This window comes from Schistosoma mansoni, chromosome W (genome assembly GCF_000237925.1).
Source record: "Schistosoma mansoni strain Puerto Rico chromosome W, complete genome".
NCBI classification, from domain to species: Eukaryota; Metazoa; Platyhelminthes; class Trematoda; order Strigeidida; family Schistosomatidae; genus Schistosoma; species Schistosoma mansoni.
In genome coordinates this window covers 3,152,215-3,173,491 of record NC_031502.1, presented here as the reverse complement: position 1 = coordinate 3,173,491, position 21,277 = coordinate 3,152,215, and the positions used below count along the sequence as shown (strand labels likewise).

Below are 21,277 nucleotides of genomic sequence, written 5' to 3'. Positions count from 1 at the left end.
TTCAACGCTCAGTAAACACTGTAAACTACCTTCAGCTTGTGTAACGACACAGAACAATCGGAGCCGAGATATATTGCGAAGTTGAACTGAAGTAGGTGAACTATCGAGCAACAACATGTTAGGTCAATATCCTGGAAATTTTACATTCATTTCTAGGCAAAATCATATTTATGAAATGCTGAAAATAATTTTCATTAGATGAAATAATTATAAACTTTATAGTGTTTAGCCTATTCAACTTATAACCAATATAGAAAACGCTTTTTCCCGCTAGATACATTCATTTTTTCAAAATTCGATCAAATCGGTTAGATTTCATTTGATGTCAAGTTATCAGTATATCCATGGAAACGTAGAACAATGGTCTTATATAGTTGTTAACTCATTTAAAAGAAATAGAAAACCATGAATGAAACTGTTATATCTGAAGCGCTTCGTATTCACTAGTTAGCGAACAGAACAAAGACTTGTGACCAGAGACCGATAAGCTAGATTTTCTGACGCGTCCCAGACCCAGCTAACTAGAGTAAGATGTCCAAGTTGGAAGTGGGGAAAATAAATTCCGTAGAAGTCAGAAGCACAGCAATCGTAAGGGAAAAAAATCAAACGTATATATACAGCAATAAATTGTTCTTAGGTAGCATTACAAAATAGCACACTCAAAGATACATCGGACCAATATCGTTTAAGATATTTTACTAGAGGGAAATTTGACTCGAAGGTTAAAAGAGCGCTTTTGGCGCGAAAACAAAAAATTCAAATTTTCAAAATAAAATTACAAAATTATGCCATTTACCAAGTAAGTTCTGGGGATTTAACATCCCCAACAAAAACATGATTTTTTCTTTCTTTCTTCAATTACTATTGTATTTTCTGTATATTCATAGATTTAACTATAGCAAATTACGGTACTATATGCAATGGAAAAAGAGATTATGTTTGGAGAACAGCTACATCGAATGAAGATGGTGTATTTCCAACTTATTTTATGGGTACAAAAACTATTTCAGTTGATATGGATAGTATTGTTTATTACGATAGACCAAATGTAGCGTAAGTTAGAAATGTATTTGATAGGTTTCATGTATAAATTAACCAGTGGTACATTCCACAATTTAAGACATTTTTATGATTATTTGGGCCGCACTTAATCACAGATACAATAGAAGACTGCTCCGTCTTCATGGTATGTCTGCATTTGTATTATTCTAATTTTCCAGCCACAGTAATATGGTGAAGTCAAGTAGGCCCTTCTGAAGAAGAATGCTACATCGAAACACGGCACAACTACTGGGGCTCAATAGCTGTTTTTGCATTCCTTACGCAGAACCATTACATCATTCTTTCTTTTTTGGACAGACTCTTTTTTTATTTTTGAACCAACAATAAATATGCAATGATTCTTTGTAGTCTTTGTAATCATTTGTGGGTATGGGTAGAGTGGATGATTAGGCCGATCTCCATCACCCGGATTACCGCTCACGTTAGTTCATGGAAACAATCCCATGATCCAGGAGGCATGACGAGGACGTGTCAGTCGGGTTTTGCCTCCCATTATTCTAATTTTAATTGAACGGATATTATATTAACATTGACGCAATCTACTCAGTAGTTGCATAGCATTTACTTGAGTTAATTAAAATATGTACTTCACTTTAATTCAATAATTATCGTCTGTATGAGGTTGTCGAAATTATTCAGTTTTATTAAAATCACGAATTAATTTAAGTATGACAGACATTAAAAACCTGGAAGACAAAGATGGACATTTCGTTCTAGTATAAGACTTATCAGCAGTGCGCATCCACGATCCCGCAATCGGGCTCGAATCTATGCTTTCATTCCATGCGTGAACACTTTTTTGAGGCCCTTAATCTAACTCCAGTATATATATATATATATATATATATATATATATATATATATATCGAATTAACTGACGTTAGTGGGTAACGGAATTAAATATAGGTCTAATAAGAGAAAAGGATTTCGAATACGTTTATTTTGCACAATCATTGATCCAGGCAGACAGTCAAAGGAACGAAGCGAAACGAAAGGATGTGCGGTGGAGAAGGCATGTGATCTAACTCGATTTAACCGAGTGTTAATCGATATTTATAGCCAGATAAAACTAGGTTACAGACATTAGGATAAGATGTGTACACATATACGCTAATATAAAAACAGTCAAGGTTGATAAGTGAATAATTAACAAGGTCAAAACATGACTCCTGAAGAACTTATAAACTAACCTGTCCAGAAGCTAGAATAAGTTATATGGGCTCAACATAGTAACCGCCACTTAAAATTAACCTCTAGATCACTGATCCGGGATCTAATAATAGGTCTAATTTCAATCGATCAGTTGCCTTCGGTGGGTACCTTTCTCACACCCGACATGGTTGAATTCAATTAGTCAAAGCTTCTCATTAAAACTCCAGAAATTTCCTCTCGAAGCTTGTCATTAGTGGTCATATGATAATTTTCAGTATTTGATTGTCCCAAACTAGGAAAAAGAGGCCGTTTAGTGCTTTCGAGTTTTCAATGCTTATTTAAATTAGATCTCTTCGAGATTTAAATGAAATAAACACCTATCAGTTGAAAGTACCAATGTGGTATACCTGTTATTGACTGTAAGACATAGATCAAAATCCAATTAAACATTTACTATTAACTACTGACCATTTAGAATTGAACTTTGAGGTTGCTGTTCAAGGCGAAGTAACCACCTCCATTGCCCGACAACTTTCCTCGTTTGCCATTCTTCATGAAACAACCAGCAAAGGTATACTTTATCGTTGAGGGATCGTAAAACCTAGTTCCTTTTTAACCAGGCAGAAGTCGACAAATAAAAGAGAGCGATTTATTATGGTAGATGTAGGATCAAGATATATATTTTAAGGTTTTCGGATTGTCGCTGATGTCAGTTAGTGATGAAAACTCTAGCCTTTACTTTTAATCTCATTTTTAGTTCCATTTTTATTTACACGACACGACCTTATTATTATTGACTTTATTCAATATTATATTTTTGATACAATATAGAATTCTTAGCACAAATTATTTCTACAGGTTTCCTTTTCTTACTTCTTGATCGATCCTTGCAATAAATGTTGAGTAATCGCCATTTAGATGTTAAAAGTTCAGGAATCGACATCTGAATAATGCAAATTCCTTTCATTGCGTATTGCCTGCAACCACGATGTCTCTGACTGGACTCTTTTGTAACTTGTCGTAAACGGTTCACAAACTAATAGGCATAATGATGTGTTAAATTAAACAAGCAAAAAGATAACTTGTTGAAATATCCAGATGTCAGGAATATGTAGCCCAGAAATTCAAACAGGCCGCCTTGAGGCTGTCTCAGCTTTACTCAACAACGTTTTCTTCTGAACTTTTTTTCATTTAGCGCAATTTTCCCAATGATCAATTCTGAATAACTTTATCAATATTGATTTCATCCATATACGAAATTAACAACATATTAAACACAGATTATGCTTGAACCTTAAGAATTCTGTTTTCTATTAGCTCAGAAGCAGTGAGTTCGAAAACAAGTGCTCGATTGTCGGACTGAAGTCAATAGAAATCCAACAATCTCCAAAATCCAAAGTAATTTTTCCTGGAAATCGACTAATATCATGATGTATTCAATATATCACTTTGATAAATTTGATGAAATATTCTCGGTGTGTATTTTGTCTCCCAGTTATAACTAAAGGTCATATTTTTAGCTTTACCCATCCCTAATGATATGAATTCTGAACTTTACACTTAAACTGGTTAAAATCATTATTTATTATATGTTAGTCATCTATAACGTAGGACCAGGCAAATATCTACATTCAATCGATCATATATAAATATATTGAACCATTTTGTGACATTGACTACTTCAAAATCATGACATGACACTAATTGAGATCCATCTCCGAGCAATAGTCTACACAAATCTTCTTGCAACATTTCCAAATACAGTTGTAGAGTAAATATATTTGTTGTATTCGATAGTTTGATTATGATAACTATTATTATTATTATAGTTTTTGCCTTATTTTCCTTGTTTTTTTACACATAAAGTAACGTTCGATTTGATAAATGCAATGATATGGAATGTGATGGTTTAAAAAAAGTTCTTGTTATTGATAAAGATGGTGGATTATTTGGTCAACCTAGTGTTATAATACCACAATCAGAATGGCAATATAATCTTAATCCTATATATGGTGTTGGTGATAATCGTATACCTCCAAGAATGTTAACCAAAGTCGATGGAACATCTATTAATCCTACAATACAATGGCCTAATAAAGGTAGTTATCTATGAATATATCGTCTATTTGTCATTTAAAAATAGTTAGATATAATCAGTGGTTTATGAAGACAAAGATCTTACTTCCAGGAAAAGATATTAAGATCGCAGATGGCATAATTGAAGGAACATTCTGTATCACAAATTAATTAATGTTGAAAATAGAATTCATCGGATTTCAAATTCGTGTTCTAGAAATTTTGCTTTTGAAGTAAAACTTGAAGGATTATGATCTCTATCCTTTTCTTGATCATACGTAAGCCACACTACAAAAGATCTAAGCTATTGATTTTCATCATTCGGAAAAATATATTCGTCCATATATTAGTCCTTTAATATTATGAGGATTTTTATACACCTATATCCTTGTTCAATTTTTAGAGAATTATGTTAAAAAGATGATAGAACTATATTACATGTCAAGCAATCAGTAAACAGCGTTTAGTGCTGCTAATTATAAAATGTAATAAAATTAAGTTGGATAAACAGTCACGACAGCAAAGTATTAAGGTTAGGAATTAGCTGTTCTAGTAGCATAAAAAGTTGAGGTCAGGAGATGGGATTTGTATTTTTAGAGTTTTCATCATGAACTGGGATCAACTAGAAGGCAAGATTGCTTGGTAGTAATACTGATTAATGATTTTCGCGCGAAGATTAAAAAGGCACTGTCTTCATTCTGACTGGTTGGTGCGTAAATTATAGTGCTACTATGTTAGGGTCAGAAGTTCCAGTTTAAAATTTAATTTTATGGTAGGAGAGTAATTTTTCGTTACACAAAATCCCTTGACTGTGCCCTGAATCATATCAAGATTTATGTGTGATTAACACATTAATAACTAGATATAGCCAATTTTTCATTTAGACTTAATTAAAATGTAAGCTTTTCTTCACCGCGTTATGAACTTTGCACAAAGGATACTACATCAAATCTGACTGGTTCCCTAAAGGTCACTGTTATCGTATGGACGAAATCGCTTTCCACAGTAAAACAAAGTGGCAATAAACAATTGCATACACATTTCTTTACAGTTTACGTCGTCAAGCATGTTGTTTAGGAACAATATTCTTTAAATTTTATAGTTTAAGTAATAAAAGAATGTCTTATAATTTCAGCTGGTGTTCTTTAAAAAAGAATAGAGGATTAGATCATATTAATATAAGCTGGATTACTGTTATCTTACGAGCAGATATGTATCAATAGGCTTTATTCAATCTCTAAGGGATGTGACAGATGTGAATACAATAAAATATATATGTAATCATTAGTCTTCCTGAAAGCAAAGTCTTTAGAACTAAATCCCTTTCAATTCAAACATAGAAATCTGAAAGGTATGGGTCAGTTATTCAGGACCGAATAGTGTCGAAATGATCAAGAACTCAGGTGAGGACAACCAATTTATTGTTTAACGCAAAATTACAGAGTGTCTTAGTAAAATATGAATGCCATACGTCAAATACTGTATCTGCACATCTTCCATGAGTTGTCTTTTTCAAACTTTATCGTTCCTTCATTCCTGTTGTTATTACAATTACTTTCTGTTTACATTCCTGTTATCTTCGATTGGATCTTCTCAACTTTCTGCTGCCAGGCTTTCCACTTCTGATTGGTGTTACAAACTACTCTATCTGTCGACATACAACATATAATTATGCATAATACTAATCTTTGCGTTACGAGAAAAGCAATATAATATTTAGTAATTTCCATATCATTATTATTATTACTAGTAGTATCACACTGTTATTTTTTCTCCTTAGGTATTATTCGTGATAGTTCTTGTATTTATATGCCTAAAATGCAAGCGTACAAATGTAGTAAAGCATTAGATCATAATATATTACTGATTGAATCAATGGATCCAGATGCATTAGAACGTAGACTCTCACCAATTGCGTTTGCGACTGATGGTTTATCTGTAAGTTTCAATTTGTTTGTATCATACGTTATTAGAATTTCAGTCTGATAGGTTGTCGTAATAACATTTTCGATAGTCACAGACATAATGATTGTAGGCAACTTCGATAATAATAAGGTCAACAGATAAGATGTTTTAGTTTTATAAATTGTTTATGTATAATGGTACAATGAATCAAGTAATTATCTCATTGAAGTCACGAACCAATCTAAGTTAGACAACTGTTAAAAATCTGAATTGCCATTTCATGATTGTATGAAACTTTTCACCAGTGTATATCCACGGCCTCACCAGCCAGGAGTCGAACCCGGGACCGGTGAGTCACAGTTGCATGGTGTTAATTTCTAGCCTCAATCAGTACACATTACTGGGCAACCATCTTTTATTGTCTTCGGTGAGTTCCTCATACCTAAAACAGTCTAGTTCCACTGATCACCGCTTCTCATTAGAACACTTCAAATTTTCTCTCCAATTTAGTCACTAGAGAACACATGGTAGTTATCAGTACGGATGCGTATTATTGAATTTCATTTGAACCACAAACCGATCCAAGTTGGACAACCAGTTAAAACCAAGAAGAACTGTACAGTTGTTTGTTACTAGTCTGGAAATCCTTAAAAGTATCCATCCACGACTTCAACACTTGAGATCAAACCTAGGATCTTCAGGTTTCTAGATCTTCATCTTTAGACGGAGCCAGCTTTGAATAATTTATGTTTCTTGATCATCACTAGTTGTTCAACTCAGATCAATTCATGATCTCAGTGAAAAATGGATTCTCATGAAAAGGTTTTTTATTAGTTACATAGCAACACTATTCACATTTTCATTTATTTTAAGACTACAGAATACCTCTAGATCGTCGGATCAGTTTAAAGATAAATGAACAATAATGCGATTTCCTGAACAACATAATCTCGAGAAAACGTAAATTATATTGAACTGCTTTAATTTGATTGTAACAATGATATTTTATGGGTATCAATGCCAAGGTTGAACATTGTATATTTTTGAATATTGATGTGTTCCTCGAATACTCCCTTTTTTTTAACAGAAAAGCTAAATTTAATTCCCTTTTTTGTGCTGAGCAAAAGATATCACGACAATTCCTATTTCACAAATCTTTTAAGGTGACCTTCTTTTCAAACTTCATTTATAACCCCATTTGATAAATTCATTTGATTTGGTTTCTGTCATAATTAATGGCAATATTGTAGGGGCTGGTACTATGTCAAGCCCACATAGATTATTCTGGCCTCTGGACAGGTTAATCTATTCATTCTTCTCAAGCCACATTTTTACCCTGTCACTTATTCGCTTATTAATCCTGACTATTTTTTATATGATCATATGTGTGCTAATTTCAATTATCCTACTCATTATGTGTCTGTGACTTAATTTGTTCGACTATAAGTACCGATTCACCCTTGATTAAATAGAGTTGGCTGACTAGCCTTCTCTACTGCGTAACATTTTGTTTTGCTTCGCTTTCCGATCAACGATCGTACAAAATATACGTATTCAAAAATCCATTCTTGTATTTGACTTATTTTATATGACATCTATAGACTGATAGAAACTGCTTTTAAAAGTCTAAACGAAATATCAAAAGATACTTCCTTGATTGTGATTGACTTAGTGGCTGCTTCCAGTTTTCTTTTCTATTTCAATCCTTCAAAATATGTTTGATTATTATTATTTCAATTTATTCAAAAGGCAAACTACATAGATTTAATAAATGGTCCAAGTGATCATGGAGTATGCTCAAGTTATGCATGTTTAAAACGTATGAGTACATTTATGTCTGTTGTTGCACGTCAAAAGAATTTTGTTATGTATATGACTAGTACACCACCACAAGAATTACGTTTACGTTTACCACAAGCTGATCCAGATTATGCTATACGTCTTGGAATTGATTATTTCACTCCTGGAAGACTTGATGTTTATGTGAATGGAGTGTATTTGAAAGCAAAAAATGCTATAACAAATAATTTGGTAAGTTATGGTTTTATATGACTGATAAAGTATTTAGTGATTCAAAAAATTTTATTTTGTGTATCAGTCACTAACTGTTTTCTGTTATTTAAGTGCCATATTAAATAAGACGAGGCAATACGCACAGTATGCCAATTAGAGACTGACCAGTTGCAGTCCTAAACATCAATGAGAAGATTCAAACAAGCAATACCAAGGGGATTTAGACTTCCCCCGATTGCACAAGCAAGGGGCTATCAGGAATCAGTAGCTAAGTGGATAGCGCGATGGCGTTTGAAGCGAAAGGTACTGGGTTCGAGTTCTAGAGTGAACATCAACTTTGAGATGCAGGTACATCCAGCTGACGAGTCCGAAATAGGACGAAACGCGCGTCCCGGATTCCACTGCTAGCCACTACCCATCTTTGCTTAAGACGAAAGTGTTATGAAATATATATTTTCTTAAATTTTGACCTCTCACTACTCCCATAACAAATTCAAGGTTTATCACACCTAATTACATATGAATTAGTACATTATGTTGGCTTTTCTTTCAAAGAAAAGTGGTCCATATGCGGTGCTATTCTATAGCAAACAGAAATCTTAATGGGTAAGGAATATACAAGTATTAACCTTATAGAAGAATGACACCAGCAGTGAGAGTTTTGATATTGTAGTGCCCAGTGTAACTGTATACGATATACTTCCAATTTAAATGTTTATAACATATCAAACGGTTAGAATACGATCGATAGATTCATAGAAAAACGGTACTGTTTAATAATTTACAGTAATCATTATCTTACTTTTGTCCTTGAGCAAAGATATCATCTCAAAATTATAGGAAGTATAATTTATATATAGTGGTTATTTGGATGTTCCCATTGATATTTAAGACTGGAAATGATTAGCCCCTTTTGGTATATATGCACCGTATGCTGATCATCTTGATATTGCCACCAATTCACAAGCATTTTTAAGCAGAGATGAATAGTGGCTAGCAGTGGTAAACGAGTTTGAGGCTGCTAGACCTATCATCAAGCAAGTGGAAGAGTTATCTCACATTTGATTTATCATGAAATGGTATAGATCCTTGACTGCACGATAAATAACTCATCTTCAAAGTAATCAGAGTAGTTTTATTGTTGGACCACTGTTGAATGTAGAAAAACTCAACTATCATTTCATAATCCACAATGTCGTCAGAACAGAAACAATAATTAAAGTTGATTATTCTGTTTTTGTATTCTATTTTAGGGTCAAACTGTACTACAACCACCTAAGACATTAAATGAATTTATGCCAAATGTAATAACTGACCCAGCTGGTACAAATTATTTTGATGATACATCTCAAATGTTATATGTTATTATAAAAGGTGAAGATATTATCACTATTAAATTATCTCAATTAATAAAAGTATCATTTGGTTTACCTGCTATGACTATTGATCAATTTTATGGATCAGATGTTGTAAACAATTTAGCTAATTATTTAGGAGTAAGTGTAAATATTCTTTTTTCTTTCTAACAGTGTTTATTTATTACAGTCATTTTGTAATGAGAATATTCTTATTCAAGAACTAAGTTACAGATGTTATAAGCAAAGATGGATAGTGGCTAACAGTGGAATCCAGGACGTGCATTTCGTCCTATTTGGGACTCGTCAGCTGGACTTACCTACATCTCAGAGTTGATATTCACTCTGGGACCAGATGATTGGAGATTGAAGAAATGTGTTTTCTCAATTAGGTTTTCATCTTGATTCTATACTATTATGTATGTTTTAAAATAATAATTGTATGATTTAATTTGTCCTACAGGTATACTAATAGAACTGTAAACGCGATACTGGCGATCCCGGAGTCTATGTGAAAGCTATATTTAGAACAAGGACAATGTAGCTTTAAACTTTATCTGTTTCTAAACATAAAAACCACTAGATTAGTACAATAATTAAAGAATTACAGTCGTTAAGTGAAACGCACAAACATCCCTATCAGTACTGCATGTCTTATCGAAGTAAATAAAAATTATGGGTCACACTAATATAATAGGATAATAATGTCTTTCAATTGGTAGGTCACATGCAACCGGGGTAGATCATAGACATATCAGATTGGATTAAGGTGGTGGGAGCTTAAGCAACGATTTGATTGGTTAGTTATGTCCATAACTAACAATAATAACAGAATTAATACCAATGAGGTAATATTGCGTAATAATATTACAAACACTATAAACGCTTATGAAAATAGTAATAAATGATAAATGAAGCAAATTAAATTTTTATTTGAAGAAGTTTTGTGTGAATTGGTTGAATCTGTAAGTGGCATATGTCACAAATTGATCTTTTTTGGTATACCACTGAAACAGTTGTCAACAACGGTAGTTTAGATGGATAATGGCTAGCAGTGGAGTCCAGGACGCACGTTTCGTCTTGTTTGGGACTCGTCAGCTGGATGTACCTGCATCTCAGAGTTGATGTTCACTCCTGGACTCGAACCCAGTAACGTTCGCTTCAAAAGCCATCGCCTTATCCACTTGGTAGGTATATCCAGCTGACGAGTCCCAAACAGAATGAAACGCACGTCAAACTGGATTCCACTGCTAACCATTATCCATTTTTCTCCAGAAAGCTTGTAACTTAAGGCAATATCGAGGCAATACACACAGTATGCACATATACGAATAAGAGACTGATCAATTTCAGGGCTAAACATTAATGGGAATATTCAAGTAAACAATACCCAGTGAATTTATACATCATAGTTTGCTTGAAATTTGCTTTTACATTGTATCAGTGGTTTATTGGTTAGGGATTCATTGTGAGATTTGGAAGTTCTCAGTTAGGTTCCTGGTGGGTCTGACAAGTTCTATAATAGAACAAATATCTGTTCAGTGCTTGCTAGTTCACAATCATACTGGTACTGAGACTAATCTATATAGAATACTAGCTATTAAGAAATTAAAAGATTATTAAAGTGACTACTGTACAAAGGCATTATCAAACAAGTGAATGAATTGGATATATAGGCATAAGATCCATAGATTATATAATATCGAATTCGGAAGCTGATACAACTTCCAATAAGAAGTCGGTTACTAACAAAATTTACATTAAAAGGAAGAGAGGAAGGAAAAAATTATATGAGGGCAAAGGACAAAAAAGAAAGCTGAAACATTTATCGATATATAAAAGGGCGAGAATGATAATTCACCATAACTTTCTCAAGACAAATGGAGTTGTTGTACATATTTCTCTTAAGTATAAAGATCTGATTTCTTAAGACATATACCTCTGTATGCTTAAAAAATGTGTCCAATTTTGTTGGAATACGCTGTATTACTCTTAATACTTTACTAAGCAAGAAAGTATACAGTTCTTGGCCGACCTACTTTTGTTTTCTAGCTAAGCCGAATAGAATTATTTTTAGGAAAACTCATTTAGAAGGCCTACTGAATTGTATACCTGTAAGTAATTTACTTCACAGGAGCAGTTGAATTGGTAAATATGAGATGTCTTCCTTCATTTTCCTGGTTATTATTATAGAGCGAATATTGAACAGATAGCAAATGTCTTGTTTAGAGTCTTAATTATTCTTCATAGTATTGTTCCATTAGTGCTGTCATTCTAGAAATGTAGTTTTTTTAGGAATACCAGTGTCTTACGAACTGTTGGTAATTTGAGACTTCTCTTGATCTGGACCAAAGGTGTTTTGATTAGTCTTATTTAGTCCTATTCTTTCATACTAATTAAGTTGTAGATATTATTTAACTTGTCCTCAACTATTTCTTTAGAACAATTTAGCTTGAGATGATATGTTAAACATTTTACTAGGCTTTTTTTGTGTCTGAAAATCGCAGAACTGTAAAAATGCACAAATTGACGGAGTGATGTCGATTTTGTCTGTAGAAATTTTTTAGTTCGTCATTTAATCTTCCGTTAACAAGACGTGTAATAGTACCATCATTTTCTTCATCTAAGGTGAAAGTGGTCAATAAAACAATCTTGCTAAATCCGCTAACTACACTCCTCTTCGACTTCACTATCATTAAGATAACTAGTTCATAATGGCTTATTTGCATTAATCGATTATCTTCACATAAATCCTAGACTTAGTGAATAAGTGATAAGGAATGGATCATCAGATTGGAATGCTTACTTGGTTGACTGAACAATCAATAATATGTCTTTTGACTGACCTATATTTGTCAGAATGGGTTTTGTGGAGATTTCAGTATTTTCATTGTTGAAAGACCACCAAGGAAAACCTGGAAGCACTAGACGGCCGTTTCGTCCTATTGTGGGACTACTCAGCAGTGCGCACCTTGGATGCCGGCTCAGTGGTCTATCGGTTATGTGCTCTGGCGCGACAACAAAGGAAAGAGGAAGTTAGAAAATGCAATATTTAATTTACCAGATTTGTTTATTTATGCTCTTTCTATGTATGCGTCAGTCGAATAATCTGGTCAAGGACACTGGGAATACAAATGTTTGACTGAATGAAACAATTCAGTTAATGGTTCAGAGCATTCGGAACTATTATTTTATACTTTTCACACCGTTTGTTCCTCATGGAAGATATTTCTAACATCTAGCTTTCCATTGTAGCTGGTATTTATGTCCCAACCATGCTTCTTAGCTTGTTCACTTCCTACATTTCTATGATGATATTTGGCGTAAAAACTTGTGATAATTCATATTATTCTTATCGAATCTAATCCAGTGTTGACTATTTTTTTAAAAAGTAGCCATCCTACTTCACTGAGATTTATAATTATGCTATACATCTATTCATGTATGTTAGAAGATCAAGAAGCAAATACTTTAAGTACTAACTCGTAATGTTACATAAATGGCTACCAATCAGGGGGCCACGTTCCAAGTACTAATTACATTTTAAGTTAATCTGAAAAGATATCCTACCTACCAGAAATCCTTTTGTTCTGTTATGTTCGATTGCTAAGTTGTATTGTATACATAATTTAGAAAGTGATTTTGTACATTTGTTTAGTTGAGATGACAGAATATTACATTGATTTGACTAGGGTTTCGTACGGATAATGTATGGCTTTTTTCATCCCATAAACATAATAACATGAACAGATTTATCTTTAGAGCCTAACTTGTTTTGAAATATCGTGACTTATTATCTAGCTTAGCACAAAAGACTTATTTTTCACATGACCTTCATTTCTCCATGTCTAAACGCAATCACGTTCTATCGCCTTAGATACCTGCAAAGAATATTCGGATAGTCAAGGTGGTATCTGAGTCCAGTGCCAATTCAGGACGTCGTCGACGTCGATCTGCATCTGGTGTTTTTGTTGAATTAGAAATTTCAACACCACCTAGTCAAAACATTTCAACAGGCGTAACACCGAATGTTACATCTGGCTTGACAAAAATTGAGGAAATATCTTCCAACGTTGTAACATTAATACAAACAGGATTATTGGAAACAGGTAATTTAAATTTGTTCTGAGAACTTTGAATTCATTTATTCATGCTATCATACATTGATTTAGTTACTTTAATGAACGATTTATACATGTATTACACTTAATTTTGTGGGTTAATATATTTGTCTTAGTATATCACTCAACCGATACAATGATAATTTGTAAATGGGGAAAAACAATTAATAAGCTATAGATGCAAACAAACAGGTAATGTTCTCAATTAATTGTTTGTTTCACCATAAGAAGATAATATTCAATGATTGTAAGCAAAGATGAATAGTGGCCAGCGATATGCACAGTATGCACATATGTCAATAAGAGACTGATCAGTTGCAGTCCTAAACATCAATGGGAAGATTCAAACAAGTAATACTAAGTGAATAATCAATGACGTAACGGCTAAAAGGAAATGACTGAGAGATGTAAGCGAAATATCGAATTTTGCATTTCATGAAATTGATTTTCAAAAATTTACAAAACGCAAAAAACCCAAGGTTGAAGGACTGCGACCGATTCACTATGTTTCTTTGCTTTTTCTTCAACTACATACCGTCTTATATATTTATTTAAATCAAAAATTTAGTGTATATTACCGTATTAGATCAGGAAGTCTGTATAGCTTGTTTAATTTGCAGGTAGTTTTAGTTATGGACTGATATCGATTCGAGAACCATTCAGAACGACTGAAGACTGGTCTACTCATTTATTCTAGTTTTTGGCTCTTTGGTACTGTTCACAGTATCGAACGTGGGCTGGTAACTTTGAGAATTCTCAAACTAAGATGTAAAAGCTGTGTTTTACGCTATCAGTCTTTGTGATTCGCCAGCTGATATAAATTTACGGTGAAAACTGCCTTTAAATTAAGCAAACATTGGAGACTTTTAAAATTAATGCAGTTATTGTACGTCCAATCAGAATAGCCTAAGATTGATAACAAATGTGTTAAGTTACTTATTAACATTTCAAATTAAAGAAATTTACAAGCTTTCGTGTAGCTGAAGAAAATTCATCGAAACACCATACTTTCATCATAATCTATAAACCATTTCGTTCTTGCTTGAAAGTACGAATGAATGGATGCACAGATAAAGTAATATTTCTTAAAACTAACCAAGTCCTTTTATTAATCTTGAAGTCAAGTTTACACTATAAATAATGGATTGATAAGTTCTTTAAATATTATTGTCCACTCAGTTTGATTTTAGTTAGTAGTAAAGAAACTAAGCCAGATTATTTCATAGTCTCACGCTATTGGCTTATTTTAGAACGGCTGAAAGGAATTACGTTTATACCAACAAATGTAAAGCTCATATTGTTTAGGTGTGGTACCAAGAAATTTAAAAACATTGAAATAATCCCAGTTTAGGCAAATTTCAGCTGCAAGAGGAATTCCAGAAGTTCTAGTAAGAAAGTGTGACTAATGGAGTGCTAATGAATGGTGATCACACTATAACTTGAGCTGTTTGAAGTTGGAAACATGAATTATTGGATATCAACCCATTTATCTTGAAGTAATGTATCCGCTGCGAAACCTGAGGTTCATAGGTTTGATGGTTGAAGGGTTAGTAGTTTTGTAGTGATAGAGGAGTCCAGTACAAAGTTGAAATAATGGTCAAGTACTTCCTAGTTGCAAACACTTGTCTAGTTAAAGTCTATTTGTTTATCTCTATCATTTTATGCTATGAATGAGATTTTAAATATTGACTTCTTATTGAATCAGTGAAGTATCAGCGGATATATCGGCATTAAAATTTGAATATATTCATGCAAATACTTAAGAATATCGTAGGAACAAGATGTTGATCCAAAAATTTCCAAGAATTAGGACGTTAAAATCTTTCATGTCAGATTAACAAACTCAGATAAAACGTCAGTGAGTATCTGAATATATTTTGATAAATACTGTCTAAATATGTATGCATTAGTAATGATAATTACACTGAAAACTGGAATAATAGTTTCGTATTTTTTGTATTAGTTATCAATACAACAGTTGTCGGTGTAACAATTCAAAAACCTACACCGTTACCTGGAAGTGAATTATGGGCTGCTCAAGTTGCTGACTCAACAACTTCACAACAAAATCCTGAAGTTATTCAAATACCAGTAAAGAGTCAAGTAAAAATTATAGTACCTACAGGATATACTTCAGTTGTTGAAGGAGTTCCATTCATGATGGAAATCAGCACATTGGACTCTTCGGTAAGGTTTTTGTTAGGGTTATTGACTTTGTGTAAATTGATTAATTTTTACATGTAGAAATTGTAGATGAATTCAAAATTAGTAATGAACTGAAGTTTTCTTATACAAATCTAATCAAATCCTGAATATTGTTGTGTATTGAAATTGGTCTACACTTCCTTACTTTTATGTAAAACGTCATTTCAGATCACATATCCTTTGTCTTTCATATATTTATCTATTTTATTTAAACATATAAATATTGGTACGAAGGGGCACCAGATATATATATATATATATATATATATATATATATATATATATATGCGCCAAACAAATCTCATTTGATATGTGTGAGGGCTGTGATACTTCCCAGGTGCCCAAACCGAAACAGGTGGTTTGTTTAAGGGGCCATACCCAGAGCCTTTGACCTAAAGGTCCGATCCACAAGGCAGTGGAGCATCGTAAGGAGATACAGGCCCATGGTAGCCGGTGACTAACAATAGGTTCATATTCCACTTGTTCCATCAGAATACTGGGGCCCATTTGCACCATTGGTTTGGAATCAGGGTTTTCCAACTCCCCTAGGTGGACCCTCCGTGTCCACTAACCCGGTTAAAGCGCCGGACATTCGCTTTTCGTCCTCTCAATTTCGTAAACAACAGTAATGCCACGAGAAGGCAGTGAGTAGGACTTCCCTGACAGTGGCTATATACACGTGGCCATGTGTGAGCATTTCGAGAGGGAGAGCGAACTCTCCACAGGGCATTTGGGGCATTCATATGACTAAGCTTAAAGAGCACAATTGATTAAATACATTACTGATGGATTAAATAATAATTTCGGTATTTCAATTTAGTGACCAACTACAAGTTTGAGCAATTGTCACTAGGCCATAACTTTTTTTACTGGTGAAATGATAAGACTATGTCAGTTGTATCCAAATTAAAACTTGGTCTATGAAGACTAAGAATTGGAGTACTTCTAATACAATCAAGAGTTTAACAAAATTATTTTAAATCTTAAATTGAACAATAGAAAAATAGGATTTATTCAATAGATCAGTTATTTACAGAGCTTATCTTTTCACAGAATTTCACCTAACAGTACAGATCCGATTTGTACTTCAAAGAAATATCACTTAAAATCTACTAACTTCGATTGATGATGTATTTGAGAGTTGATTATTGTCAAAAAGGCAACTATACATAGTATGGTGCAATGAAATAGTATAATTCTGTAACAATCTCGTAAGCAACTTGAAAAAACTATGAAAACTATGCTGACCAGCATTCTCAAACCCACTCTGTCCTGGGCCTTCCTTTCTAGTTCTGTCCAACTTTTGTTCATTCTTCCCATGTCTGTCTCCGTTTCTCGGCGTAATGTGTTTTTTTGGTCTTCCTCTTCTCCTTTGGCCTTCAGGATTCCATTTGAGGGCTTGTCTTGTGACACATTTCAGTGATTTTCTCAATGTGTGTCCTATCCACTTCCAGCGCTTCTTCCTCATTTCTTCCTCCACTGGAATCTGGTTTGTTCTCTCCTACAGTAACTTGTTGCAGATGGTGTCTGGCCAACGGATCCGAAGTATCTTGCGTAGACAACTGTTAATAAACACTTGTATCTTCTGGATGATGGCTTTCGTAGTTCTCCAGGTTTCCGCCCCATACAGTAGAACTGTCTTGACATTTGTATTGAAAATTTTGATCTTGGTGTTGGTTGACAATTGTTTTGAGTTTCAGATGTTCTTCAGTTGTAAATATGCTGCTCTTGCTTTGCCGATCGTCGCTGTCACATCTGCATCAGATCCATCGTGTTCATCAATGATGCTGTCCAGATGTTTGAAAGTTTCCACATCCTCCTCCTACACAGTGAATAAAAGTTATTGTTCACCAACAACCAAGCTAAAATGACAGAGGACAGAATGGGAAGTGAATAATTAATTAACGGTAATTTAAAAATAGTAAAACATGTTAACCAATTATGTATTAAACGAAAGCTTTTAAATTAGGTAACATCAAAGTATTACAGATCAATAGCCTAATCATTACATAACAAAAGTGAAAATAATAGTTCACCAACTAACAGTCTCAGAAGTTCCGCCAAAACAATTCAATTGTCGATGTAGTTTTATGGATTTTCTCATTTTACCGTCTATTACAACAAGAGGATATTATATAATATGATAACTTTTTTTGGATAATATTGTTTCAGGGAAATATTGTAAAACCATTAGGTTCAAATTCAAGTATATGGTCATATGAAATATTGCAACCAAATGCTACAGTATCACCTGTTAAAGTATCAAAAACAAATTTTCCAGATCCTACAACTGGAACAGCATTAATTTCCAATCTGATATTTTCGGAATCTGGTCAGGCTGATCTTCTTGTTTCGGTAAATTATTAAATATTTCTATTATCAATGAAATGTTTGTGTCAATTTTGATTTATGATTGAGATCACGGATCGATTGGTTTAGACCACCTGGAAGCACATGACGGCCGTTTCGTCAGAGTATGAGACTCCTCAGCAGAGAGCATCCACGACCATGCACATGGGATTCTGACTTTTGGTCTCGCACATGAACGCTTAACATCTAGACCACTGAGCCGGCATCCAAAGGCGTTAATTTTTTAACTCCAATCAATATAAGTGATATATATGCATAAATATGACTGGAATTTTGTTACCACTAACAGAAATCACTACTTTTGTCAGATGATAGGACATTAAAGTAGATCCAACTGAATAAAATGATATTATTGTTTCATAACAAATAAAAGAAAATGTGTAATTTTAGTACTGAAAATACTTACCTAAGAAATTTACAAACATTGAAGTTAGCTGAAGGAACAAAGAAAACTTGGGATAGCTAACAAGAGATCTTACCTACTTTTCTACTATTGCACCATACACAACCGTTATTTTACAATAAATCAATGTAGTGAACGTTATTTCCCATAGTAAGGGTGATTCTGTTAAGGATTATCTAGTGGTTGAGATCTTTAATTAAGTATGACCACAGCCCTATAGTTATGCTACTTGTTTCAATGATATAAGGAACATCACATATGGAAAATGTGTTTAGATATATTAAGATGGAGAAATATGGCATACATAAGTGATGGATACAATCAATTGAGTTTCATATCAAATATTACTCCAATGTGTTACAAAGTGCATGCTAAAAATTGTATAAATCTCAATAAAAGAATACTGGCCACGGTTATCCTTTCTACTGGATAGTTTATGGAATACTCTGAAAGAATTCCAGTGCTCCAAATAAAATATGTAGTTAAGTTTAAATAAATAATTATAATTCGAGTAAGAGCTCCGTCCTAGTATAAGACTCTTCAGCGATGTGCATCCAAGATCCTCCACGTGGGACGCGAATTCAGGCTCTTCGGTTTCCCACGTGGACGCTTAACATCTAGACCACAGAGTTAGCATACAACAGTGTCAGTGTGTAACTTCAATCGATCCACAACATTGCACGACCATCTTCTATTGTCTTCGGTGTGCACATGTCTTAGACATTAACTACGTTGGATGCCCAGTCAGTTGTTCAGAGGTTAAATGTCTAAGCAAGCTCTAAGGTCCTGGTACCCTATCCCACGTGCAGGGTCGTGAATACTCATTGCTGAGGAGTTCCGTACTAGAACGAAACGTCTTTCCAGTCCTTCCAGGTTTTTAATAGTGATCTGAAATTTATCGGTTCATGATCTCAATCCAATCAACAATCTCCACAACCTTATACTGAAAATGATTTTATAAACCATGTAATCCCATTGGAACGTTCATATTGAAACAACTCTTAAGTAACTTTTCACTAAATATTTTGTATCGGACCCCAAAATGAAATAAGTTAATTTTAGTATCTTGTATCACTAATAATCTTTTATATTGTGAAGAATTGTATATATGAACTTGATCTATGGAATCCGGTCAGTACCAAGAACTGGAAAAAATACACCACTGCCCACTAATCAGTGGTCAATCAGTGGAAACATCTCATTCATGCAGTAGTTCATTCATGGCTGAAACAGACTATTGATAGTGTCTCAGACTTTGAAATTGTCTGACAAGCATTAGAATCCACCGCGGAGCATTGATCCCCTGAAAGCTGTAAGTATGCTTTGCTGATAACTGCAAAATAGAAGGAGGATTAAGTCGAACACTACCTACATTCGCCCAAAATTTATACACTGACTTAATAAAGATTATAACTGGAATATCATGAAAATGTAGGATTATTAGTTCCGTTGTAGTATACTTTCGTTTATCTACCTAACAAACTGATTAATAATCTTCATCCTATCAATGGAAAAAACTGATAATTTAATGAAGACAAAACAAAGCTATTCGAATTCGATGGTATTTCGATTAACACACCATGTAAATTTGTATGAGATTGCTAATAAGGCTGCTTATTAAACCATTTTAATAATTTACTAATCCTTCGTCATTGACTAAAGTGACTTGTAAACTTAGTTATTCAGTCTTGTTTCAACTATACTGTAATAATTGTAGTAGTAATGATAACTTGTCTCTATGAAGTAACCAATATATAAACAAATCACTTCACTAGTAATTTTCTTGGCTTATTATCTATGTTCACATAGATGATGCTTGTCTAAATTCCGAAAGAATTTGTGTTTAAAGTACGTCAATTTAATCTTATTTCAGAAGGGGTTTTTGTGGATATTTCAGTATTTTCATAGTTGAAATCATGAGTCAATTGAAGCTAGACCACCATGGAAAACCTGGAAGCACCGGACGGCCGTTCTGCCCTATTGTAGCACTCCTCAGCATTGCGCATCCACGATCCCTCACCCGTGAGATTCGAACCCAGAACCTACCAGTCTCGCGCCGGAGCACCTAACCGATAGACCACTGAGCCGGCACCCAAAGGCCGTCCAGTGTTTCCTGGTTTTCCATGGTGGTCTAGCTTCAATCGACTCATGATTTCAACTATGAAAATGTTAATCTTATTTGTTTAATTACTGGATAATATTTAATACCAATATTTACTTTTGCAGGTGATTTCACCAAATGAATCAACCAGATTGAATACATCTCTAACTTTTCCTGTAAAAAGTAAACAGCTAAGTTTACTTATTCGTCCAATTCCATCTAATTCTGATAATTCAATTATCAAATTATCTGTCAATCAAAGCTTTTCCATTGAAATGAATATCATTGACAAACAAACTGGTTCTCCAGTTGAAAGGATTAATTGGCGAGTAAGTTACAATATGAATTCCACTTATATTAATTTACTATATGGGTAACATCATTGATGTAGTTAGGAGGAAACATCACATTGCTATCATTGAGGTACTTTAAAATTTTCCGGAGTACTTATTAGAAAAAGAAGGTTAAACTATGTATTTCCCGTTTAAGCCTAAGACACGTTGCTAACAGTGTA

The 21,277-nt window shown here is 33.7% G+C and overlaps 1 protein-coding gene across 1 annotated transcript in view; it reads left to right on the top strand.

Annotated features, from left to right (window-relative positions):
* Nucleotides 1-21,277, top strand: part of Smp_153230 (hypothetical protein) — a gene marked incomplete at its 3' end in the record, with an annotated part of 52,454 nt that overhangs the window by 5,791 nt on the left and 25,386 nt on the right. The window contains exons 3-11 of the mRNA XM_018799936.1: nucleotides 888-1,053; nucleotides 4,081-4,313; nucleotides 6,071-6,228; nucleotides 7,945-8,226; nucleotides 9,462-9,704; nucleotides 13,441-13,672; nucleotides 15,648-15,871; nucleotides 18,062-18,244; nucleotides 20,889-21,092. Of these exons, the coding sequence (XP_018653799.1) occupies nucleotides 888-1,053; nucleotides 4,081-4,313; nucleotides 6,071-6,228; nucleotides 7,945-8,226; nucleotides 9,462-9,704; nucleotides 13,441-13,672; nucleotides 15,648-15,871; nucleotides 18,062-18,244; nucleotides 20,889-21,092 (1,925 nt within the window). The remainder of the gene's footprint in view (nucleotides 1-887; nucleotides 1,054-4,080; nucleotides 4,314-6,070; nucleotides 6,229-7,944; nucleotides 8,227-9,461; nucleotides 9,705-13,440; nucleotides 13,673-15,647; nucleotides 15,872-18,061; nucleotides 18,245-20,888; nucleotides 21,093-21,277) is intronic.